This window comes from Hyperoodon ampullatus (assembly GCF_949752795.1).
Source record: "Hyperoodon ampullatus genome assembly, chromosome: 12".
In the NCBI taxonomy this organism is placed as follows: domain Eukaryota; kingdom Metazoa; phylum Chordata; class Mammalia; order Artiodactyla; family Ziphiidae; genus Hyperoodon; species Hyperoodon ampullatus.
In genome coordinates, this window is record NC_136925.1 from 74,392,593 (window position 1) to 74,419,651 (window position 27,059).

A 27,059-nucleotide genomic window follows, 5' to 3' on the forward strand; every position below is an offset into this window, starting at 1 on the left:
GTTGGGTTTTGAGAGATAAAAGCTGACTCATGCAATATTTCTACGGAAGGAGCTGCACAGACTAGTAAAGGCTTCTGGTTTTACCTGACTGAGCTCCCAGTGAGGTCACTGCATCAGCTGAAGGCAGACAATGCGGCTCAGCCTGGGTAGAGCCCAGGTAGGTGCAAATGTGGCTGTGCCCGGGGAACCCATGCCCCACACCCTCGGTCCTTCCCCCTGGGGCAGCCGAGCCCATCAGCCTTGGTGAGAAACTGTCGCAGGGGTTTTCTCCACCACGCTGCGCAGGGCCGGCAGCTTGCTTGCATATATTACAACTGTTCTGTTACGAACGCGAGGTACTGAAAAGAGTTCTCCAACAATGGAATTAGTCTAGAAGGTGATTTTTCTTCCTCCATCTGAACTGCAGTCTGCCTTCAAGGGTGTTTGCCTTGTTTTGGTTTGGATTTGATCTTCCCTTAAAGTTAGGTTGAAATTAGAGAGCTGATGTTGGTGACGCTGGGGAGAAAACTAAACCCCTAACTGTTCGTGCAGCGACTGCTGAGTACTTTCATGTGCTTCCTTTATGAGGTTCATGCAGGCTAAGCGGGGGGAACAAAATCAATGTTTGCAAATTTTATGCTTAGCAACTGTAGTGATGAAACTTAGCCTGAGTCTGGCGGTAACCAAAGTTGACTAAGTAAATGCAGTTTCCATGTTGAGTGTTTATTGGTAAGAAATCCTTTTGTTAGCAGGAATAATTGGAGAGAAAAGGGCATGGATTGTAGTCAATGCTGTTGCACATTAGAATCTGATTTTTTGGTTGTTTTTAAATTATTTTAATTTAGCGTTACTAATATATTTTAGAGAAGATGTATATATTTGGCATTCCTTTTCATTAATCATTTTGAACATAAAATCAATTATTTTAATTTAAAATATTTAAATATTTGATACCAACCGAGGTTGTGATTTTTAATTTCTTTAAATAACTTTTTCAGATTCTAAAAGTGATACACTTATTGAGGAAAAGTGATATTTACAGATAAATATCAAAAGAAAAATCATCCATTCTCCTATTTGGTAAAACCAGTGTCAGTATTTTATTCTATATCCTCTCAATCTTTTTTCTCATGTGGATAATAAATAAGTAGTATTTTAAATTCAAAATTGGGATCACATTGTACCTATGTTTTGTAAACCACCCATATTACTCAGCTGTATATTATGACCATTTTCTACACATTTAAGGATTTGAAAGGGCATGACATTTAATAGTTTTATATTGTACTTTCTAGATGGATTTATTCACTCAGATCTCTATTGTTAGACACTGAATTCTCTTCCTCCTCTTTTTTTCTCTGAGAAAATGTTTAGTGCACTTTATGGATGGTTTACTTTCTCAGAGTGCTATTATTAGCGTTAGTGTTAGTTATCTGGATTTCTCCTCTTCTTCCTCCTCCTTTTTCTTTAAGAAATGTTATTTAGCCTAATCCTCCCTCTCAAGTGTGCAGAGATGTTTTGGGAACTGAGCGTGCTCAATGCAGATGGAGCCTGTGTGTGTAGCTATCATTGTTTCGTTACTGCCTTGAGACTGAAATTTCCACACGAACAGGAAGGAAGCTGGAGCATAGATTATGATTTAATCTGAATTAAAAATAGACGTTTTTTAGTCTTTGGCAAAGTCAGTGATATATGTTTCATCATCTAAGACCTGGCATTAGTAGAATAGAGAAGAAAATCGCTATTTTGTGGTTACTGCTTGTCCTGTGATTCCAGCTAGGAATGGGCCATGCAGATGTGGCAGCCAGTGACTTGGTGTTGATTTCAGAGTAGGAGCTGCATCCCCACCGTTGGATGGCCCGGGAAAGTCATCTAGTCCAGCTGCCTCACTTATGCGTGAGGAAACCAGAGACTCAAAGATTGCAATACAAACCTCCATGGTACAGAGCCAGGGCACAAATGCAAATCCTCTGAAGGAGAAACTGTTATGTCATAACTTGATTTCTGGCTGGTCCTCTGAGCTCTTTCTGCACACACAGGTGGGCACATACTCATTCCTTCCCCCACACACGCTATTGGCACATTGGTATCATGCACTTAATACAAGTAGCTTATGTTTAGTGCTTCATTTCCTAACCTCTGAGCTCTTTTTCTGCCCTCTTGTGTGAATCTATAGCCAAGTATAAGAAATAATGGACTAGAAATCAGAACCCATAGTCTCTGATTCACTGTTCAGGTTTGAGCATGATGTTACCTGACCTCTCTATCTTTATTCCCATCTCTAAAATGTTCTAAGGGTAATGACACATGTGAATGAACTGTGAGGCTTTGTGTGAGGGGGAAGGGGTACGTGTTTTGTTTTGTTTTTTAAGGATAATTTTGACAGAAAGTTAAAGCACTGGCATATCACGGTAAGGCAGATCTGTTATAACAGAGGCTGTTCTGGTTATCTCTTGTTGCATTACAAATCACTTCAGAACCTAGTGGTTTGGAACAACGACAATCATTTCTAATCTCTCAAGGTTTCTGTGAGCCGGGAGTTCAGACGAGGCTCTTTGAGGTGGGTCTGGCTCAGAGTCTCCCAGTGCTGCGGTCAGACGTGACAGGGCTGGGGTCATTTCAGAGGCTGCTCTCTCACTCATCTGGTGCCTGAGCTGGAAACTCTCAGACAGCAGGGGCCAGATCAGCCAGCATCCCTTCAGCTTCTCTCTGCATATCAATGGGGTCTCACCACATGGTTTCTCCACAGCACATCAGCTTCAGGATAACCAGACTTTTTAATGGGGTGGCTCAGGGCACATCCAGACCCAGTTATTGCAAGGCCCTTCTGTCTTCGTGCTCTGCCATACTGTAGGGCATTGGTGTCATGTTCATGGTTCAGGCAAAGATCCCTGCCACATCTGGGTCCCCATGGGAAGGGGGAAGAATGTGTCTGAGGACACATTCTTTACAACACGAGGCAAAACTATATGCACAGGACTTCCCTGGTGGCGCAGTGGTTAAGAATCCGCCTGCCAATGCAGGGGACACGGGTTCGAGCCCTGGTCTGGGAAGATCCCACATGCTGCAGAGCAACTAAGTCCATGCATCACAACTACTGAGCCTGCACTCTAGAGCCCAAGAGCCACAACTACTGAGCCCGCCTGCCACAACTACTGAAGCCCGCGTGCCTAGAGCCCGTGCTCCGCAGCACGAGAAGCCCGTGCACCACAATGAAGAGTAGCCCCCACTCGCTGCAACTAGAGAAAGCCCGTGCACAGCAACGAAGACCCAATGCAGCCAAAAATAGATGAATGAATGAATGAATTAATTAATTAAAAAACAACTATATGCACAGCTGGGAGGAGGAGTGATCAGGATTTCCAAATTCTGCTCATTGCTATTCTAGACTTCAAATACCTAGTTGGAGTTCCTCGGCAGGACAGTCATAGACATCAAGGGAATGTATAGTGCTCAGGACCAGTGAATAACTAAAATTATGTAGTTCCTTATTACACTCTCTGTGAAGAGGAGGAAATAGAGGGACTAAAGTAGGAGGACCTGTGTCTGATGCTTGAAAAGTGGACCCCCAGAGGGACATATATCTTTTCCACAGGTGAGAACTTGACCACATGGCCACATCTAATGACAGGAGGCTGGGAAGTGTGCTCAGCTGAAACTCTACTCACTAAAGAAGAAGGGGGAGTGGGTTTTGGTGGACAACTACCCATCCCCCTGAAAATGATAGCAACCCACAGAGTAGCTTTATCCCCACCCCATAATCTCCTTCACCTCCCACACCAAATCACCTCCAAAAAGCAGGTAGTAAAAGTAAAAAAAGCTGTATTTACATGAAGAGCCTTAAGGGAATTCCCTTAGGTCCTCTTTTAACCAAACTGACATGCCTGTGACCTCAATAGAAATTCTGGAGTCACCACCGTAGCTAAGGCAATTTAGCTAATATATTAGCTGCATTAATTAGGACTATCTAACTCAATGCCTACTCAACTTCAGGAGCCATTGTACCTCTTAGTTTTCACTGACTGGATAGGAACCAGTTAGTAAATAATCTGAATATTTAGTATCAGACTTTACAGCCCAAAGAAATCTTTGATTCTCTTTCAACCCCTCACCTCTTGTTTGAACAAAAGCATTTTTGCAAAGCAGCTTTTCCTATCCTTGATCTTCTTGTCCAAATTTTTGCTCTACTGACTCTTCAATGGTAACAAGACTTTTAAAAATTATTTATTTTGGAAAATTTTTTAATTTACAGAAAATTTGCCAAGATAGTTAAGTGTTTCTGTACACCCTTCATCCAGCTTCCCCCAGTGTTAACATCTTGCATTACCAGAGTACACTGGTCAAAACTAAGAAATTAACATGGTAAGAAGATTTTTTTTTACTTCTTCATTACCAAACAGCTACAAATAAAAATGAAAATCATGTTCCTTGGATTGAACACTCTGAGCAAAAACGTGTAATTGTAGCCTTGGACTTACCATTCATACAAGAATCATGTTGGTATTTTAGAAAACCAAGAGGTTGATATCTGGTAGCTTTTATCTACTGAGCCCTTCACTATTAACCCAGAGATGTGTAGAGGAGAACTCCTCAAATAGTTGGTGTTGTCTTTGAAATATATAAATGAATATCTTTATAACTTTGACTCAAAAGTTTGTTTGTTTTTTGAATCATCAAGTCAGTTTACAACTTTGAGGCTCTACCAAAGACTGGCTCTATATTAAATGAACTTTGCTGGCTGATAGAATAACTTCTTGCTTATACTTTAGTCCCTCTATTTCCTCCTCTTCACAGAGAGTGTAATAAGAAACTACATAATTTTAGTTATTCACTGGTCCTGAGCACTATACATTCTCTTGATGTCCATGACTGTCCTGCCAAGGAACTCCAATTAGGTATTTGAAGTCTGGAATAGCAATGAGCAGAATTTGGAAATCCTGATCACTCCTCCTCCCAGCTGTGCATATAGTTGTTTTTTTTTAATTAATTAATTCATTCATCTATTTTTGGCTGCATTGGGTCTTTGTTGCTGCGCGCGGGCTTTCTCTAGTTGCAGCAAGTGGGGGCTACTCTTCATTGTGGTGCACGGGCTTCTCGTGCTGTGGAGCACGGGCTCTAGGCACGCAGGCTTCAGTAGTTGTGGCTCTTGGGCTCTAGAGCGCAGGCTCAGTAGTTGTGACACATGGACTTAGTTGCTCTGCAGCATGTGTGATCTTCCCAGACCAGGGCTCAAACCCGTGTCCCCTGCATTGGCAGGCGGATTCTTAACCACTGCACCACCAGGGAAGTCCTGTGCATATAGTTTTGCCTTGCGTTGTAAAGCTCTCCTTGGGGGTTGTGACAGGGTGTGGTCGGCTGTGACCCCATCAGTCTCCCCTTCGACTTGTAAACATGGTCAGAGAAGCATGGACACTTCCTGCCAATGAAAGTTCTGCTTCACCCCTGAATCAGCCTCAGAGGCAAGTTAGACCCAAGAAGTGCTACTTTTGATTCTGACAGGGACATTCCAAAGGAGGGCAATTAAAATAGTGGACGTTTGAAGAGCAAACAAAGAAAAGCCAAGGAATTCAAGCTCTTTTGCCTAGAAAAAAATTAGAGAGGCTTGTCATGAAGTAAGATGTGTGAAAGTTATCTACATGGGAGCCATACAGCCATATTGTTCTTTTTATTGAGAATGGGACAAGAAGGAATGTCTTTATTTTGATGGCTTTTAAGCTACAGTACTCCTAGTTGTAAGAATCAAGGCCCCTCTACACGTGCTTCCGCCACCACCACCTCCGAGTTTACTAAGGGTCAGAAGGACCAAGACCCTCAAGGTGGGAAAATCAGCTTACTTTAGGGTATTCATGGTCAAAAGATCCCCTAACATGGGCCATTAGCGATGATTGGCAAGTTCTCAGAAGTTGCTATATTATTAGTCCTGTGTTTGAGGTCTGGTAAGAAAAAGAGAGGTTTTGAGAAGGAGAGCAAAGCAAAGCAGCAAGTTACCCAAATGTTAACACAATCACCAACATCTTTCACTCAAGGCGAGGATAAAGCTTTCTTTTTTTTTTTTTTAATTCATTTATTTATTTATTTTTGGCTGCATTGGGTCTTCATTGCTGTGCATGGGCCTTCCCCAGTTGTGGCCAGCGGGGGCTACTCTTCATTGCGGTGCACGGGCTTCTCATTGCAGTGGCTTCTCTTGTTGTGGAGCACAGGCGCTAGGCATGGAGGCTCTAGCACAGCTGTGGCACGAGGGCTCAGTAGTTGTGGCTCGCAGGCTCTAGAGTGCAGGCTCAGTAGTTGTGGCGCACGGGCTTAGTTGCTCTGCGGCATGTGGGATCTTCCCGGACCAGGGCTCGAACCTGTGTCCCCTGCATTGTCAGGCGGATTCTCAACCACTGCGCCACCAGGGGAGTCCCGGATAAAGCTTTCTTGCTCTACAATTTTCTTTCTCGTGTTTCAGTTTATCATGGGAAACCAGCTACCCCAATATCCAGTACACAGCCCTTGTCTCCCAATTCTGTCTTCGCTAACTCATAACGATATTGTATATTAACGAATGGAGTAAAAAAAGATAAACTTCAAATTGTATTCACCTCTTCATTCACTATTATTAGAATAAAGATTGATAAGGAAGTTTAAATCTTACAGAATAATATAATTATCTAGAAGATTTCTAGATCAGCATTGTCCAACTGAAATACAATGCAAGACACATATATATTTTGTAATTCTCTAGTAGCCACATTTTAAAAAGTAAGATGAAACCAGTGAAAATAATTTTAAGAAGATCTTTTATTTAACCCACTATTCCAAAGTATGATTTCAACATATAATTAATATAAAAATTATTAGTAAAGTGCTTTACACTTATTTGTTTCATGCTACATCTTTGAAAGCTGGTGTATATTTTACACTAGAGCACATCTCAATTTGAATGAGTTGCATTTCAAGTGCTCAGTAGTCACATATGGCTACTGTGTTGAACAGTGCGGCTCTAGAGATAAATATTAATAATTGATGAATTGTATTAGGAAGAATAGGCCAGACAGAGTGGAAATCTTAAATTATTTTGAAGGAGGTGAGAACAAGACCAGACAGTTTTTATGAGGTACATTTCCTTATGTGAGAAAACTATAATTATCTATATAATCAACATAAAAAATGTTATCCATTAACAAATGCAGTCCCCTATTATATGCCATTATATGACCTAGCTTTAAATGTTTCACTTCTGTCATTGGCAGTTTTGGAAAGTATTTCATTTGGGGCAGAAAGCCCCAAATTGGCTAAATACTAGAGATACCAAATATCTCAAATATTCAATTTTATTCTATTCAGTTGGCACTCTGAATTGGCTGGTCCAGTGGCCTAGAGCACAAGACCTGGTATTGGAACATATGGAGCCTTCCTTGGAACCGGGTCCAGCTGATGCTGGTATATAAGATTCATCCATGAAGGGATGCCTGTTGACCCGAGTATCATATCCCACTCTCTCCAGCCTTTGAAAGTATAAAAGGCACTATCAGCCCTAGCAGCCCAACATGGACTCCTCTAAAACATATGGCAATTTTTTGTTCCTCTTTAATCCCTCGGTCCCAATATTGGCTGACTAACTTGGAGTGAAAGTAAGTAAAGAAATGAGTCTTTCTGTTGTGTTCATTTTTCACCATCCTGATAATGAATATTTGCCCAGAGTGATGTTACTGTCAAATATGGTTTTCTCTACTGGAGGGAAGGTTGATTCTCATCTAGTCAGAAAATCAGAAGTTGTCCTGGAGACCAGTGTATCCAGATCTATGGGGAATAGATGATCTAGACCTTTCCAGATGCTCTTTCATATAGAGTAGTACATCCAACTTATGTTTGGTCCTAATTCATAGCCTCATTCGCCCATTGGGACCTTAAAGAACCCTTATATACTTATATAAGTTAGTGCCCATTCCTGAAAGTGACATCAACTTCATGGTTATGGTTGTGATGGATGCCATTGTGTGTCTGCTCCTAATTTGAACCGCCCAGGACTTTCTTAACACCAATCCCAAACATGGGTAAGCATCCTTTGCTGCAAACATACCTAAATACCTGGCTGCTTCTTGGATTCTTCCAACACTCAAGTTGGATCTGGATTTTCAGCACAAGTGCATTTTAACTACTATAACCAATCCATGTTTTATAGGCCATAAAGCTGTTACAGAGCAAGAAGAAAGAATATTGCAAAAGCTTTAAAAATTGGGGGCAAATATACCATGTGGTAGTGGTTATGCTGGTAATTTACTGATTTTCTGCACATTTCTTACCATTCGTTCTTGTTGACCCATTAGTTCCTTTATTTGATATTCATAATTTTAATAATTGCAGTATAATCTTGCACAAATGTTTACCATGAATATAAACTATCTAGAAAAAGTCTGGATGTTGAAGGATATAGACTTGATGGGTTCTTTTTTATTTTAGAAATATTGGTACCAGCTGTTTGATGATCTTTATTATCGAGTCAAACCAAATTCATGTTCCTTTTGAAAAGACGATCATTAGTCTATATTCTTGTTATTGTATTTGTCTTATTATAACCTTCCATACCTAAGTTTCACTCTCTTATTTTTCTAACAAGACCTATAAATATGGATTTTGGTGGATTTTGAAATGAAACAAATTTCCTCACTAATCACTCTATTGCGAGGCATTTTGTTTCTGTAAACCTGGGATAGCATTGCTAGGGGGATACACTGTGGATCCTGCCTTTCAAATGAGGAAGATTGGAACTTTGTGTGTTTCACCAAAATAGCTTCTGCAAGTTTAAAGTCCATGAAAGGTCTCTTTTGGACCCAAGATTTAAGTGCTGTTATTTAATCGCATGGTCACACTGTCATGTTATTGAACTCTGCGTGCAGAACGTGTAGTTCATCAAATATACTCTGTAACAGCGTAACTCCATGTATACAGCAAATGGAATGCCAGCTTTCAAGAAGAGATTTAGAGAAATGTTCTGATGGGATGGTTAGGTTTTAACGGGGATGTGAGTCTCAATATTTTGGGTTTTCTTACCCAGCATTAGAAAATTATTGTCCATGTGACACTTTCTTTAATGCTGTGTACAAGTAAAGTGTAAAATTGTCAGCGTCCTTAAGTCAAGTAGTGGTGCTTCCAGGTTGGTAGCTTAAAATTTTGTGGAATTATGGTGGAATACTTAAAATCTAAAACAGTGCTTCTCAAAATACCGTAAGAATCACATAGGATGTGTTTTAAATACATAAGCGTCACCTGTGGTGCTTGTTAAAGCTCTGGATTCCTTGTGCCCTGAGCCCTGAGCCTTGATTTAGTAAATCTGGACTAATCTGCTTTATTAGTCATCCCAGGTGCTCACACTTTGAGGCCATGGATGCAGTGCTTCTCAAACTCTAAAGTGCGTGCACATGGCATTGGCGTCTTGGTAAAACGCAGACTGACGTTCAGTAGGTCCGAGGTAGTGCCGGAGACTCTGATTCTGATGCATTTCCATGTGATGATTTAGAAACTCCAACTCTGCAACTCAGCGTCCCATGGGTATCTTTACATTTCCGTCTATACCTAACTTGCTACCTTTTTGCTTTTGACCGCGTAGATGGAGCTAGGTTTTAACCGCCTTTAAACTTTCTGTTTGATCAAATTTTAAAATACTTGCCTACCTTGCTTATCTTGTCCTTTTTCTTATTTATTTTTTTTCATGTGTATAGATGTGCACCAGTTGCGTCTTGAAGTGCCATCAGCTCTAACACAAGCTCCAGATCCCAAAACCACAGCCAGGCCCTCCTGCTGCTCCCAAGAACGGAAAGCCATGGAGCTTTCCGACAGCGACCGCCCGGTCAGCTTTGGCTCCACGTCGTCCTCGGCCTCCTCCCGGGACAGCCATGGTTCCTTTGGCAGCAGAATGACCTTAGTTTCAAACAGCCACTTGGGCTTGTTTCCCCAGGATAAGGAAGCAGGGGCCATAAAGCTGGAGCTGATGCCAGCCAGGCCGTTTTCCAGCAGCGAGCTGCCGAGGGACGGTGCAGCCGGGCAACAGCACACGGACCAGGGCAGTGAGAGGCAGCCCTGGGCCCAGCACAGAGTGGAAACCAATGGGGCGAACAAAACGGGGGCAGAATCAGCCACCAGCCCCAAGCTGCTCTATGTGGACAGAGTTGTGCAGGAGATTCTGGAGACCGAAAGGACTTACGTGCAAGATTTAAAAAGCATCGTAGAGGTAAGGCAAATTGTCAGCTTCTAAAGTTTGTCTGCAGGATCAACCTGTTCGCAAAATAAAGAGTAAAGCCAGGTGTCTTCTAAGATGCAGGAGTGCTGTGAATGTTTAAACAGATCATAACTTAAGAGAAACCCTAGGGCCATCCTCTCTGTGTTAAGATCCTCTTAATATTTGCATTCACGAATTGATTACATGCTAGGGGTAAGAATGATGATACCAGTGCATACACTGGTGTGTTGTGTTCATGAATCCTGCCCCAAAGGTCTGAGAGACTCAGGCAGAGAGTGGAGCAGACAGAGGATGGAGGCTTCCTGACTTGCAGGTGTCAGGTGTGTACTGACTCAGCCCATCAGGCTACCTTCGCCTTAATCACAATTGTCTCCTGGTGTCTGGAGCTTCCAAAACTATAGATGCCTGTGCCTCACTTCCAGAGACGGATTTCCTGGGCCTGGGGTGTGGTCTGCGGGTAGGAGGAAATTATGGAAGATCCCCAGGTGATTCTTCTGTGCAAACAAGCCTGGGAATTACCGTTTGATGCTGGTTTCTGTATTGGTTGGTATTTGAGGGAAGGTGGTGAAAGACAGAGAGAAACGCTGGGCTTGGTCTTAGGCATTTACTTTTTTTTTATGGTAAGCAAGTTTGCATAAATTCTTTGACTCCCTGCAAATTGAACTCAGCTCAGGTACCAGATCGCAGACTCTGGAAATTCAATTATTAATTGGTTGTTGTTGTTGTTTTCTCTGTATCCTTTTTTTATTTTTTTAATTTTTATTTTATGTGGAAGTATAGTTGATTTATTCAGTTATTAATTTGACTTTGATTTAGAGTTAGGTTTTCAAGGATAAAGTAAGAATTACCAGAGCCACTCAGATATTAATTCATTCTCAATTAATGATTTAAAATATTAGTATTAATAGTTCAAAGGCAAATTGATATTATTAGAAAGCTACTTTCCCTTTGCTGCCTAGTATACTAGCCCAGATTCTTTCATGCGTTAGGGCCTACTTCCTGTTTTTAGACTTTTAATCTAAAATGTGTTTCAGAATAAAGTGGTGGAATATTTGCTGATGAGGACATTCTCCACCAAATACATACATTCTTACAGCTTTAGGGGAAAAACAAATTCTAAGACACAGTTGTGCATTGAGTTCCACAAATGATCGAACCAGACACTGTCTACTAAAAATAGTTATGACACAACTTCCCAGTAAAAATAGAAAAATCAACTGATGTTCAACCAAAACAATATGTGATACCAAATGTAGAATAAACCAGGCCAATTGTTTCTTTAATTTCATCAATGATGTCATTTGTACTTGAGAAGAAATACCTGTGAAACTGCCAAAACTTTGGGAACCTCTCAGGAAATTTATGGTTGTCAAAGCTTTCTTTGGTCTGTCCTTTTTTCTTTCTTTCTTGGAAACTTTACCACTTCATCAAAACTCACCGTACTGACAGAGAAACCTTTAGTGACTAAGCTGGGATTCTGTGAACACTCTTTTTCTTTTTTTTTCTGAGGCTGATTGACAAACCTTAGGTGAGAGTAAGGTAAGATGTGTATGAAAGAAAACAGATCAAGACAGAATTTTTTTTCTAAAAAAGTTTCAGCAGAAGTTTTATTTCAAGCTCTCCAAATGTTCTTGCCTTTTTTCCTTTATCAGTGCATTAGCCGTGTTTTACACTAGGGGTTAGTGGACTTTTTCTATAAAGGGCCAGATAGTAAATATTTTAGGCTTTCTGGGCCCTAAACTGTCAGTCCTAACTGCTCAGTCCTGCCACTGTAGCCCAGCAGCAGCCCCAGACACTATGTCAATGAAGGGGCGTGTAAGTTCCAGGAAAACTTTAGGGCTGGGCTGGACCCAAGGGCCATGGTTTGCCAAGCCCTGTATTAGACTATGAATTTGTGCCTGCATTTCATCAACTGTAAAATGAGACTAATAATACCTGCCTTATAGGGTTGTTATTATGAAAATTCAATTTGATAATACATAAAAAGCTCACACGACAGTGCCTGCAACGTGGTAAGCAATTAATAAGTGAAAACTATCATCATCATGGGCCTCTTCTGAATTTGCTGGTTGAGAGTGAACAAACCACTCTCGACTGGCCCAGTTATAGCTGTCTTACCTGAAGTCTTTCACAAAAATAAACAGATTAGTAATTCACTACAGCAGAAATTTAATTAGGAAAAAGTAATTTAAAATGGGTGATTCCAACATTATTATTTTGAAGGCAATTGGATTATTTCTGAGGAACCCACAGAAAATCTGAGGTGACACGTAAGAGGGAGAGGAGAGATGAAGAAGGTTGTTGGAGGGAGGGTGGTTGGGAGAAATGTCCCAAATATAGAAGGAGGCACCGGGTAGGAAGAAGTAGATGCTGCTTTGCTCCAAAGTCACCGGGATGCTTCGAGTCACATCCCCTCCCCACCTAGAAAAGTGCAGAGTCTCTTTAGATCAGGATTGGTCACTGCAGCCTCTTCTTGACACACTTTTGTATGTGACCACCTCTGTTTCTCAAGATCACAATTTTCACAAAATTGTGAAATTTTGTTTTATCTAGTTCTTTCCTTTATGGAGAGTAACCAATTATTTTCCAGCTTGCAGCAACCTTACCCAATAAAGACTGTTATGAGGGGTATTCTTTTAAAATACAAAGCGTCAACTCCTTTAAAAATCCATTTTTTCTTGATCCATTTCTAACCTGTTTTTATAATTCTTTAGCTGAGTTCTCTAACATCCTCAGTTTTTCAAATGCAGAATTTTCGGTTGGGAAAAGGGCTACTTAGTAACAACCTACCGTAATAAGCTCTCACCACACAAAGAGACAGAGTTTGTTCGTTGACTTTCTAAGCAAGAATTATTTCTGGAACAAAACATCTAATCATTTATAGAGATAATGGGGAAGTCATTTTTCACTTACGCAGTAGCACAGTTTCGGACTGTCCGCACTCTCTACTTTATTGACTTCCCACTAACTAATATCCTTCAATAATCAGTCTCGGTTTAATTAATTTTCCTGTAAGTGGTACATTTTATCTGTAGTATATCCTATCCATACATAATCCTCACCACTCAGGTTTAGGTTAGTTCTTAGAATTTATAAAAAGAAACATTTTTGTGAAAGGTCATTGATACATACACTGATTTAGAAGATGTTAGTACCGTGTGGTTTGATAGTTCAGCATGGTACCAAACAGCATCAGAGTAGCTTATTTCTGAGAAGAGCTCCTGCTGACTTTATCTGGGCAGTAGGATTCCCAGATGTTGGTTACAAGGCAAAGCAGGATGTATGTCTTTCTTTCCCTATGTAGAGACATTGTATTAGAATAGTCCCAAGGGCTTCCCTGGTGGCGCAGTGCTTGAGAGTCCGCCTGCCGATGCAGGGGACACGGGTTCGTGCCCCAGTCTGGGAAGATCCCACATGCCGCGGAGCGGCTGGGCCCGTGAGCCATGGCCGCTGAGCCTGCGCGTCCGGAGCCTGGGCTCCGCAACGGGAGAGGCCACAGCGGTGAGAGGCCCGCGTACCGCAAAAAAGAAAAAAAAAAATAATAATAATAATAATAATAACAATCCCAAATATATTGGTATTTTTTTCTTCCCCATGCCATTTAGGAATTCAAAAATGAATTCCTAACGCTTTCTGCAAATTTAACTGAGAAATGTTAGTGTTCTTATTGCTTTGGTCTTCATCCCTTGATCCTCCTCAGACCCTGTTCTCTGCCCCCCCATCCCCTCCCCATGGCTACTCCACCCTCTGCTCCTTTGCCTGACATCCTAGTGATTTGCTTTTGTGCACTTGACATTTGAGAGAGAGGGAGAGAGGTGAGGTCTTGACTATCACCCACACTGAAAGAAACAATAGAGCTGTTATTTCCATGCCTATATATGGCTCCTAATAGCATTCACAGATAAAATGAGATAATAAGTATGAAAGCAAGTTTTAAAAGTTAAAAGTAAAATCGCCAATGATACGACTTGTGGAGAGGGAGAAATTCATAGCTGGAAAGTAGGAAATAAGGGTTTCTTTCATGTTTAATGGGACGTCAGATTGACTGAGCAGAGACTCTCATGCGTAGAGGGGGTTTCTTTAATCTTTCTAAATGATCTATAAAAGAGCCTTGGACAGTCTCATAAACTTGGCCCCAGATAGAGTTCATGGCCTGTTTTAACCTTTTTAGGAAAGTTTTTAAATAATTCATAGCATCATGTAATACTGTGTAATTAGAAGTTACATCTCTACTACAAAATGGCATCTTTGAAGTATAAGAAATACTAAATTAAATCATCTTTTGGGGTGCTGAGGATGTGTATTTAGTGAGGAAAAAGTGGGTAAAATATTAAAAGTAACATGTGAGTTTATTTTTTTTTCTATCATATTCCAGAAAGCTAAAATCCTTTTCCAAGCACCTTTATCCTTGCAGTGTGTTAAAAAGTTAAGAAGTGATGATTATAGCTTTACTGTGTAACATTTAAAGAGCCAAAGCCTTAAGCAATCCTTGTTGAAAGCATTCAGCATTGTTCAAAAGCTGTTGCTACACAAGGATTATACTGTTGATCTCCAACCCCCAGCTCTTGTATTTATTGGTCGACAGGAACTCTTTGTTTATCGTGTGATAGTACAGACAGTGGCAGGGCAGGTGGACGAGAGAAGGATGCTTTTCATACACTTAGTGACATGAAGCACATTGAAAGCTATTCTGCCTGTTGCCATAGCTTAAGGAGGCTGCCCTTAGCACCGGAGGTATCCGTTAGTGGAAGGAGAACTCTCACGCTTGGAAGCGAGCCTCTCCCAGAGCTGTGCAGAGTGAATGAAGGAACCCCGTGATCAGGCCCAGGGCATTTGTGCAGTGAGTCCACCCTTGACTCTGCCTGGAGACTTAGGTCTTAGGCTGGTGAGGTGACTAAGACTTGGATAAAATGGAATCTGAGTAGGCTTTTGTCCTATGCCACCCCTCAAGGGCAACACTGTCAAGCTTGGAGGTGGTTTCTCTTGAAGCCTGGCTTCCTGTGGATTCTTTTGGAGAGATAAGATGTTTTGGTGTGGAAAGGTCAGTTTATGTCTCTGCTACTCTTTTCCCTTGGCCGTGAAAGGATGGCTTTACATGGGCATTCCCTGGACCAGCCATAACTGCTTAGGATACTTGACAAGAGGAGAAAGGTTTTGAATCAAGGGAAAAGGCTGTTGGGATGTGGTGAACTGTCATAGATTTTATTGGCTTTCTGTTTGCAGATGTCCTCACTCACTACTTTCTCTCCAGTTTAAATAACATTTATTAAATGGGCACTTTTTATGAGTTTCATTTAGACTAAGATTTTTTGAATATTGAGGGAAGTATGTGTTCAACGCTAGAGTGTAGGACTTGTCAGGGATTGTTCTTAATGAAGACTTATTATGTGGGTGGGTTTAACAAAGAATTTACACTGTAGTACTTGGCATAAGGTAACGTACTTTTTCTTTTACATGGCATTTGAGCACTTTTGTTTGAATGGGTCTATTTTTCCTTCCAAGGACTTTTATCATGGCGGGTGAATGAGATCTTTCCTAAAACCATTTAAGATCTATGGTAATTTGGAAGCAAACCTGTTAAGTAGTTTCATGCTTATGTAGAAGTTATTCCTCAAATAGCACATCTAACCACTGTACATGAGCCCCCCAAGCTTCGCTTTGACAGTTTGTTTCCTTGCCTCTTTGTTGTTGTTTCGTCCCCCTCCTTCCCTACCCCACCCCACCCCACTCTCATCTCTTGTCACCTTAACAACGACAGAAACTTAGAAGGTGAGAACATAGTGATTTTGAGTGTTATCTCTTCTACTGGCTGAAGCCTAATATGGGAGGGAGGGTAGGGACCTGGCCTTTTAAGTCTTTTGTCCATTTAGAATGTTCTGATCATACCTTATGATTAATTGCTAATGAACATCGAAAATAGGCCAAGGTGGGCAGCATTTAGTAAAAGCAAAGTGAGTTGAAGTTTGCAGGGTTGCTGTGCAAAAGTAGCTGTGGGCTGTTCACACAAGTTCGTGTATACTTAATGAATGATGTCAGTTTATTTCCTCCAAATCGTTCTGGCTAGATCTTGAGGCAAAACTTAGGAAAATTCGTCAAAATAACGATATGGGTCAGATTCTTCTGGGAGCATCGTAGACAGTGAGTATCACCGACGTGAAACCTTAAGCTTTGTGACCACACCCGCCACCTCAATGAATCTGAACAGCTGTAAACATACTTCATAGCTACCACTTCTAAATTTTCTAGATATGTGCCTTAATAACAAAAACACCAAAAAACAACATTAACAGCAACTAATATTTGAGTACTTACCATATTTCAGGCACTGCATTAAGCACTTAAAGCCTCACCCACAGCCCCATCTTGTGGGTACTATAATAATTTTCTTATTTTTAGCACAAGAATATTGCATGTACAAAGAGTAAAGGGACTTATCCAAGGTCTGTAAGTGGTTAGTGGTAGAACTGGAACTGGAACCCAAGTTTCACTCTAAAGCCCCTCTTTTACTACTTACTACACTGTTATTGTAAATCTCCTCTTATTGTCTAGCAGAGGGCTCAGAGATTTTGGTCTTCTTCTTAAGCTCTCTAGGGCAGGGTGTTGCAACAGCATGACAATAGACATTTGGGGCTGGATAGTTCTTGGCTGTAGGGGATAGTCATGTGCATTGTAGGATGTTTAGCAGCAAACCTGGCCTCTACCCACTAGATGCCAATAGAACCACCACCATCCCCACTCATGACAACCAAAATTGCCTCTAGACATTGCCAAATAGCCCCTGAGGGACAAACTTCCCTTGGTTGAGAACCACTGTTCCAAAAATTTGGAAGGCATAATGTATAATAGTAGGCTAAGCCACAGTAACAAATAGGCCCCAAATTTAGTGACTTAATACAACAGAAATTTCTCCTTTTACACTCATGTATGTGTGTGTTCAGGTTAATGGGAGTTGTGCTTCTCCATGCAGTCATTCAGGAACCAAGCTGATGAGGCTCTGTCCTGTTCAGCACGTGGCTCCAAAGGTTGTGCTGGGGTCTGTGCCATCTCAGCTAGAAGGGCAAGAGGACATGGAGACATGCATTGGGGAAGGGGTGGGGGGTTCTGGGACAAGCATGGAGATGGCTCACCCCGTCTCTCATTCCACATCAAACTCTAAGTTTGGAGAAATAGTCTAGCTATGTGCCCAGAAAAAGTAGGAAACATTTTTGTGAGCAATTGCCACTGTACACCATGCATTATATATATCTGAAACATTCTCATTGTAAAACCTACACCATGTATCCCACCATCACTAAAAGTAAAAATAAAAATACATGAAGGGACTTCCCTGGTGGCGCAGTGGTTGAGAGTCCGCCTGCCGATGCAGGGGACACGGGTTCGTGCCCCGGTCCGGGAAGATCCCGCATGCCGCGGAGCGGCTAGGACGGTGAACCATGGCCGCTGGGCCTGCGCATCCAGAGCCTGCACTCCGCAACGGGAGAGGCCATGACAGTGAGAGGCCTGAGTACCGCAAAAAAAAAAAAAAGTGAAGAAGAAAGCAGGAAAGATTTTGATGATGCTTACTGCCAAGATTATAGTCACTCTCTCTACTAAATAACCCTATAGAATGTTTGAAATGGAATTCTTCATTTAGGACCTGGAATAGATTCAGACCAATGTACCTTCTCTTGTTCCTCCCCTCTTTCATGTCTCCATCACCACCACCCTCTTTTTCTCCCATGATTCCTAATGCCCTCTCCTCTTTTATTTTTGTAGTTTTTCCTATCCATATGACCTGTCAACAGGGCTCTTTGGAATTATTGAACATAATAGGTAGTATTTCAGTTTAAAAAGAGGCCTGCTGGGTCTAGCATAGTTCAAAGGCAGGGATGGTACTTCTCTTGCTAGTGTTCTAGAAACCTCTTGAGTAGACTGGAGTCAATGAGGATAATGGACTGATGCCATCAAACGCTTAATAGAATGATGATGCTTGGAAGCTGCAAGTTTATTGCCACACTGATAAAGTTTATGAGAAAATTGAATGCCCTCCTTTTCACTGCCCTGCCCTTCTCTTAGACTCATTTCGGTAGCTATTCTGAGAAGCCAAAATGAGAATTATGGACACTTGAAGAAAAAGTAAGCAATGAAAAACCTAATTGTTGAAAGTGTTTTAATACATTCTTGGGCCTTGCACCCCCTAAATCAACTGACATCATTATGGATGGTTTTCCGTAAGAAGTTGAAGTCAACTTGCATCTTTCCAGAGGTGAACTTGGAGAAAGTAAATTTACCATTGATAAATAGTAGTCTATTTATATTGTTAACCTTTACCTGGAGTACACTCTTCAAATTACTAAGAACTCTGTACCAATAGCATAATGAACACCAGTTGGTATAATAATTATGAATTTAGTGATGTTCCTCATTGTCTTCTTAAGAAATACTAAACCTCAGGTAATGGAAAAGTCACCTTTGCGTTCCTGACAATCCTGACTTGTGACTTGCTTCTTTATTTTTTATTTTTTAAACTTCTTTATTTTTTGTGACTTGCTTCTTGAAAAGCTTGGGGCCGGAATCAATAGTTGAGGTCAGTCCAAAGATGTCCAGGCTTTGTAGGACATTTTTACCAGGTTGCAAGGGTTTGTGATCTGAGAAGAGATTATAGTTGCAGATTGTTTTTAGCTTCCATATCATAAGTCTAAGACCCAAGAAAGAGAGAGTACAGATGATAGAGGTAAAGAGCTATATGAATTTCAAAGTGCCTACAATCAATTCTGCTATAATTCGACATACGACATATGTGCTCCTAAAAATTACTCACTATGCAAAATCATGAGGGAGAAATGGAAAAATGGGTTCCAAACACAACACTCAAAAACATCATCAGTGACACAAAAAAAGAAAGATAGGAATCTAACAAAAATGGAGACAGTTTTATACATGTTAAATGGTTAAGAAATATATACCTTCTATAGTAAATATGATACTTTACCTCAAAAAAACCCCCTGAAATTTCTTGTGGGAGCCAACTGATTCCCACAGCTGCCACCCTCTGTGAGAGGAAGAGAACAAAGAGGAGTGAGAGAAAAAGAGTGAGAAAAAAAAGAACAATAAACAGGAAAAAGAACAGAGAAGGAAAAATATAAGGTAGGCTAAGAGGAAGGAGAGAAAAATGGAAGAGAGCAGAAGCCATGTGCAGGGTTGCAGGGTGAGTTATTATGAAGTAGGTTTACCTAACATCGATGCAAAATTGATACACGTGCTGTGGATGGGTGCGGCTTTGAGGCACACAAGGGGGACTGAGGTGGACTGAGGTAGCTGGTATGTATTTGAGGTGTGTGTGTGTGTGTGTGTTTGTATTCCTCTGCTGCTCTTTGGAAGTGGCTGTGCTTTTCTGTGCTCACCTAGTGTTTATCGTGGATGCAATCCTGCCTAAGCAAAATTCGGAAATTTAAGTTCAAGTTACTCCCTAGTATATTAATCATGTGGGAACACATTCATGTTTTCAAAGCAAATGTTAAAGCAGAATTGACTGTACTTATTCTCTGGGGTATTATGACTTGTTACAAATAGGTCTCACCCCTCCCCCATCCCCTTTGCTCAGACCAGAAGATTAAAGAACACTATACCTGTTGTCAAAAAGCATGATCTTCCGTTTATGTTAAGTAGGACTAATAAAGACAATGACAAATATTCCTAAAGCACTTTTTATTTCCTCCCTGTAAGAAAAAAGTGGTTTAAGAGAATTTCAAGCTCTCCCAGCAATTTGAGACTTTATTTACATTTCTGAAAACTAAAAAATAGATTTTTTTTACCCTAATCTGGGACCAACAAATATGATTAAGTGAAAGTGGAGTTGTCAGAAATTTTTCTTTCGCTGAAAGGATTTTCACAATTTGGTCAAATACTCTTACACAAACTATAGCTCTTGCTGTCTATGAAACTCATTACACCAAGGAGATGTAAGAGGTAAATATTAGTGTATTTCTGATGATAAAACTAGAATATTTTCCACCTGCACTTGCAGATTCAGAGTTAGAGAATGTATTAAAGGAAAGGATAGACTGACTTACAGACATAACTGAGTACATTGATTTCTTTTGCGAGATCAAGCATTAAGAAAAATACCTGCAACTAAAAAGTCCCTTCCCATTCTATTAAGCTTTTTTTTTAAGGCAACATTTTGATTTTTGATGAAAAGTCATTTCAAAAACTTCAGTTAGCTCAGGTGATCGAGTAGCTATTATTATTGGTCTGCTGAAGAACTGCTAATATATTTCAAAGACTGCCTGTAGGCACAATTCTATTGAAGATTTGCTAAAACGGGTCATGTTCAGTTGGGGTAGAATTATGCTGCCTTTTGGGTGTGTGCCATCTTGAATATTCAGTTATACTGAGTGGGTAGAAAATATAGAATTCAGGAAATTGTGTTCAAAACAAACCAACCTTCAGTTGGGAGTAGTTTCCCATGGCTGGAAATTTCTTCCAAAGAAAACATGTTGCTTACACCTTGTGAAACTAAGCACATCAAAGAATCTACCCAGGTCATTTGACAAGCCTCGAGCAAGTTGGTGTGAAGCAACCCTGCTCTGTAACACCTAGAAAAGGAAAAGGTAGATTGGGCTGGTGTGGGACTTTTCAGCCTACATAGCTTAGTAACCTGTTTTCTGATCATTCATGTTTTCAGTTTCTCCTCTGCCCACCAAGACTACTCTGCCGCTTAAGGGGGATAGCATTGTTCAATACAGCAGCTCACATGGAATGTTTTACATCTTTTTAAAACTGGTAAAATATACATGACATTTATTATTTTAACCATTTTAAGTACATTGACACTGTTGTACATTGAACTACATGACCATCACCACCTTGCATCTCCAGAAATTTTCTGTCACCCTAAATTGAAACTGCGCACCCATTAAACACTAACTCTTCATCCCCTCTTTCCTCAGCCTCAGGCAATCCTTTTTTCATTTTTAAAAATTGTGGTAGGACTTCCCTGGTGGCGCAGTGGTTGAGAGTCCGCCTGCCGATGCAGGGGACACGGGTTCATGCCCCGGTCCGGGAGGATCCCACATGCCGCGGAGCGGCTGGGCCCGTGAGCCATGGCCGCTGAGCCTGCACGTCCGGAGCCTGTGCTCCACAAAGGGAGAGGCCACGACAGCGAGAGGCCCACGTACCGCAAAAAAAGAAAAAAAAAATTGTGGTAGAATACACATAACATAAAATTTACTGTCTTAACCATTTTTAAATGTCCAGTTTAGAGGCATTAAGTACATTCACAGTGTTGTGCAACCAGTCCCTAGAATTCTTTTCATCTTGCAAAACTGAAACTCTGTACCTGTTAACCAGTAACTCCCCATTCTCCCCTCCCTCCTTCCAGCTCCTGATAAACACCCTTCTACTCTCTGCTTCTATGAATCTGACTACTTTTGATACCTCACATAAGTGGAATCGTACAGTACTTGTTCTTTTGTGACTGTTTATTTCACTCAGCATAATGTCTTCAAGGTTCATCCATGTCATAGCACATGTCAGAATTTTCTTCCTTCTTAAGGTTGAATAATATTCCGTTGTATGTATATATCACATTTTGTTTCTCCAGTCATCTGTTGGTGGATGCTTAGATTGCTTCAAATAGCACAGAATTTTTGATTCAGTAGAATCACACAAAGTTTTAGAACGGGAAAAATAACTCAGGGAAGCCTAGCTGACCATAGATTCTGAAAGGGTAAGGTGTGTTGGTAAGTTTTCTATTCCTGGCAATCAGCACTGCCTTTGACACTTACTAGGCCATCAGTAGATATTTGCTGCATGAATTATCAAGTTCTACCCAATCATCTTTATAGGTGAGGAAATGGAGATCCAGAGAACCAGGTGGTTTCTCCAACTGGATGCAAATCTTAGTTCTGTCACCTACGACCTATGATCTTGAACAATTATTTAACTTCTGTAATCTTCAGTTTCTTCTTCTTATAAATGAAAGGTATTGCATACCTCATAGGATGTTGTGAGGATGAACAGAGGTAATGCCTGTAAAATGCTTTGCACGGACCTGGCACAGCGGAAACTCTCAACAGCTAAAAGCTGTTCAAGTCCAGACCCTGCAGCTAAGTATTGGCAGTGCCGGGACTGTATCCATTTCATTTAGAAACAACTAGAAAAATACAAGAAGCATTCATTGAGTTTCCGTTACGTACCAATTAAGGAGGGTTCTCATACATACTTGTTAATGAAATTTTCTGGAAACACATTACATTTACTGCCCAGTTTTCTACTCTCACCCATTGACAAGGATGAAATTGACACGGATACGTGTGAAGGACAGAGCTTGTCACTTCTACATCCACCCACCACATAGCTTAGACAAAACCAGAGCAGTGGTATAGAGGGGAAGTGGGAACAATTAGGGTCACTTCCTGAGCAACTTCTTGGGACATGTCTGAACTGTGGCATTACCTTTTTTCCCCTAGCATATATATAGGTAGCTTTTTGAGGATGAGAAATTGTCTCCTGCAAGACCAGAGAGTCTGGGCTAGCCCATTTGTAATAATTAACAGATAAATTGATACTCTAGGACCCCTTGCCAACTCCTGTTCTGAAGTAGGTGCTGGCTGTAAAGTTCCAGGTCCTATTTGAAAGGAAGAAGGTAAAGAAGGTTACTGATAAATTGTATAAATTTACTTCATATTCAAAATTATCTAGAATGTTCTAGGTATTACTTTTGGCAAGAAAATCCACTAGAATAAAATTCCTGCTTCAAAGATAGGACAAAGTAAAGCAACATAAAGATCCCGTATGAGCTGCTTGTACCAGCCAGGGAAATGCTCCAAAACACTACTCAGATCTTTTGCACTGAGGAACTTATATTTCCCTCCCATAATTAACTCCTGGCTTCCATCAGCCAAGCTTACCTTGGTGTGGTTTGGATTTGATAGCTAATTAGTTCTGTGCTAGTTGCAAAGAGTTCATATTGAGATGATTTTTAATACTCAGCAGATTGTCTTCCTTTATATTGTATCTTTTTTATGTTGCATGTTGCTTTTGGTATCAGCCTGACTCTTGGCCCAGTATATGATAGTTCTGCTGATGTTTTATTGTTTGTTGGTGAACGTGTCTTCATTAAGAGTTTTGGAAAACTCATCAGACTCAATGAATAAGTTTTCTTCATAACCCATTTGGAATTATTCCTAATAAAATGATAAAACATGTTAAAAAAAAAAAAAAGATCCCGTATGAGAACACACAATTAACTGGTCATCAGCTAGGCTCGTATCAAGGAAAATAAGCCCTCACAGACAGGATCAAGGGGTTATTATTTGAGCAATTAAGAGCTGTCACCTAAGAAATCTGGTTAGGAAGAGCATCTAAAAACAGGATTTTTCTAAAGCAGAGGCTGCACTTGAGTATCACCTGGGGAGCTTTTACAACTCCTGCCCCCTCAGGTGTAGCCTGGACTAATGAAATCTGAATCTCCCAGGGTGACATCACTTTTTTTTAAAGCTCTCCATATTCCAATAAGCAATCAACATTGAGGTCCACTGTCCTAAAGGGATTTTTTTTCCCCTTTGTTATAAAGCAAACAATAGACATTTAAAGGCAGCACGAATTACCCCACCCACCCCATCCCCTGTGATGAAATGGTGAAAATGAAGAAAAGCTAGAATCTGCAAGAACTGAATCCAAATCCTGACTCTGCCATTTCCCTTTGTGATCTTGGATAAGTTACTAAACTTTTCTAAGTTTCAGTGTTTTTACCTGTAAAATGGGCATAAGAGGATTGTTGTGAAAATAAGAGTATCCATGCAAAATGCTAGCACCGTGCTAGGCATATAGTAAGCACGCAAGTGAGAATGATTATTAATATGATCATTATTATTATTAATATACTTAGTATTATTTGGAAAGGCCAGTAACTTCTGGTACATTTAAAAGTATCATAATATTGTTCTTGCTAATCTACGTTAAGGTATTATTTCAGAAAATTATTTTAACTTTGTAGTTTAAGAAGGATATAGTTTTGATTTTGTTAGTTTATCTGATATACGTACATGTAGTTGGAATTTATTTCTAATATCGTACAGGGCTGCCAGGGATGCAATGGCAGAATGAAATTATTTCCAGAATTTTGACGTGAGCTGAGCTAAACTGAGATTGATTTAACGGGCTGAGCACTGGTCTGGGCTCCAGTCCCACGCTGACAGTCAGCTGTGTGCCATGGACAACCAACCAGGCTGACCTCAGCTTCATCCTCTGTAAATGAGTCTAATTCAAGAAGCCAGAATCTAAAGATGACTAGAGGTCTCATCTCCTCCAACCTCAGCTCTCAAGAATGTAACTAGGAAATCAGGGAGCCCTTTGAGCAGCCAAAATAGATATTTCAAATGCCAAACAGTAAATCCTGTGTCTTTACCCAAAGAGAGGCCCCAAGCTCTCACTAAGAGCCTATTTACTCTACATGTTTAAAATAAGCTTAATTAGGAAATTCCTTGGTGATCCATCCAGTGGTGAGGACTCCGAGCTTTCAGTGCTGAGGGCCCAGTTCAATCCCTGGTGGGGGAACTAAGATCCTGCAAGACGCGCCGCACGGCCAAAAAATAAATTAATTAATAAAATAAGTTTAATTATTTGGTTTCCTAGCAAGGGGAGGGAGGGAGCGGGAGGGAGTGGATGTGATGACACTAAGGAACCAGAGGAAGAAGTCCTTAGAAAATGAATTAAGGTAAAGCTATTTAGAGTGGATGCAAACTCACCTTCTTACTCTGGTGAATTTCACTTGTGAATTACACCCCAGAGCATAACCTGAGTCCTTACTGATGAGCCTGACTAGGAAGAACATTTTTTATTATGCTTAGTATACATCTAAAATATATTGCCGGATGCCTGGTCTTCATATACAAAGTGATTTTTTAATCATGATAACTGACTTTTTATGGAAGTATAGTTGGTTTACAATATTGTGTTCAGTTTTAGATGGACAGCAAAGTGATTCAGATATAGATATATTCTTTTTCAGATTCTTTTCCATTATGGGCTGTTACAAGATGTTGAATATAGTTCCCTGTGCTGTATAGTAGAGCCTTGTTGTTTACTTTATATATGATAGTGTGTATATGTTAATCCCAACCTCCTAATTTATCCCTCCCCCCACCCACTCCACCCACCAGCTCCCGCTTTCTCCTTTGGTAACTCTAAGCTTGTTTCTATGTCTGTGAGTCTGTTTCTGTTTTGACCTTTTAAATGTTTTTCACTGTTGTAAAATATACATAAAATAAAATTTACCATTTTCAAGCGTACAGTTCAGTGGCAATAAGCACATACACAGTGTTGTGCAACCATCACCACTATCCATTTCTAGAACGTTCTTTACCATCCCAAACAGAAACTCTGTACCCATTAAACAATAACTCCCCATGCCCCCTTCCCCAGTCCCTGGCAATCTCCAGTCTACTTTCTGTCTGTGAATTTGCTAGAATCAAACAATAGTTGTCCTTCTGTGTCTGGCTTCTTTCACTTAGCGTAATGTTTCCAAGGTTCATCCATGTTGTAGCATGTGTCAGAATTTCATCAATTATAATTAACTTTTAATACTTAGAGAAAATTCTTATACAATAACTCATCCCTTAACAAAAGTGAGGTGACCCTTTATAAAAAGTGAGACTCATCCTTACTCTGTAAGAAGGGGATGGTATGAAAATAATAAAGGCATGATGAGAAATTACAAGCATCTGTCCAACCCAAAGCAAAATGGAATGCTTGTTCTGAATGTTTTTGTCTTGTTAAACTAATATAAAAGAGTCCCTAATGATTCTTGTGCTTGAGTCGTTGACACACACACGCACACACACGCACACACCACAAAATAGGTCACATAAAACCTAGAGAGAAGCTGCAGCCTAAGTCTCTGGTTTCAAATGGCAAAATCACATTGAGGCAGAATTATTCCTGTTTTCTCTGAATGCTGCTTAAAGGACTTGGGGGAGGGCGGGTGCAGACGCGCTTGGAGGAGGCAGGGTGAGCCCTTCCTTTAAACTGTGCTTTAAAATATTTTCTTTTTTTTTAAAAAACATCTTTATTGAAGTGTAATTGCTTTACAATGGTGTGTTAGTTTCTGCTGTATAACAAACTGAATCAGCTATACATATACAAAAAAATACATGTTTTTTCTTCTGAAACAAGCCTCTTTTTCTCTTTGGACCAACAAGAAATGTTACAAGTGTCCCTTCAGTTTTATAATGGGGCTTAAAGTTAAGTTGTTAACCTTTAAGTGGGAGATGGGTCTGGAGAAGACGGCCACTCCCGCCACTGCGGCAGACAGCAGTCAGCACGGAATGGCTGAAAGAAGTGCTCTTCTGTCCTGTTTTGCCTAAAGCAGTGGATAAATCACTCAACCCCGGGGGCTGTTTATGGGCTTGTATACGGTGTTCCCAATGCAAATGCACGTAGAGGAGAGGGTGAGTGTTCATCTGCTTTTGATTGGGGAAGCGTTTCTTTTCTTGTGCAAAGGCGGGAGTTAGGTGAGTGGGAAGAGGGTTAAAAAGGAACGCAGAGTTTAGGAACTGTTGTCTTCTTTGGGAGGCTGTGTTGTTTACAGGCTGTCCTTGAGACCAAGGGGAGGGGAGGGAGCAGAAGAGGAGCACGGGCTGCGTGAAGATTCAGTACAACTTGTTTTTGCCACTTAGAGAGCTTGAGAGATCCGCCAGGGACTCTGTTAACCCTTGCCTTCCGGGCTCTGCTTCGCCCACTTAGCAGATGGATCAAGTTCAGAGGAATTCACTCTGCAAACATTCAGTGCTGGGAGAGCTACAGCAGAACCCCTGGTCATTGTCGACATCAGTTTTGTGGGAGAGAAGGAGCTACAAAAAATGTTTTAGAACACCGA

General features: G+C 40.7%; 1 protein-coding gene across 3 annotated transcripts in view; it reads left to right on the forward strand.

Moving 5' to 3' along the window:
- Nucleotides 1-9,766: 9,766 nt before the first annotated feature.
- Nucleotides 9,767-27,059, forward strand: part of PLEKHG1 (pleckstrin homology and RhoGEF domain containing G1) — a gene marked incomplete at its 5' end in the record, with an annotated part of 91,061 nt that continues 73,768 nt past the window's right edge. For 2 of the 3 annotated variants that reach the window (XM_079716389.1, XM_079716390.1), the window contains one exon: nt 9,782-10,189. In XM_079716389.1, the coding sequence (XP_079572515.1) occupies nt 9,782-10,189 (408 nt within the window). Of the gene's footprint in view, nt 10,190-27,059 lie in introns of all 3 variants that reach the window. The other variant, XM_079716388.1, reaches the window with a different exon arrangement.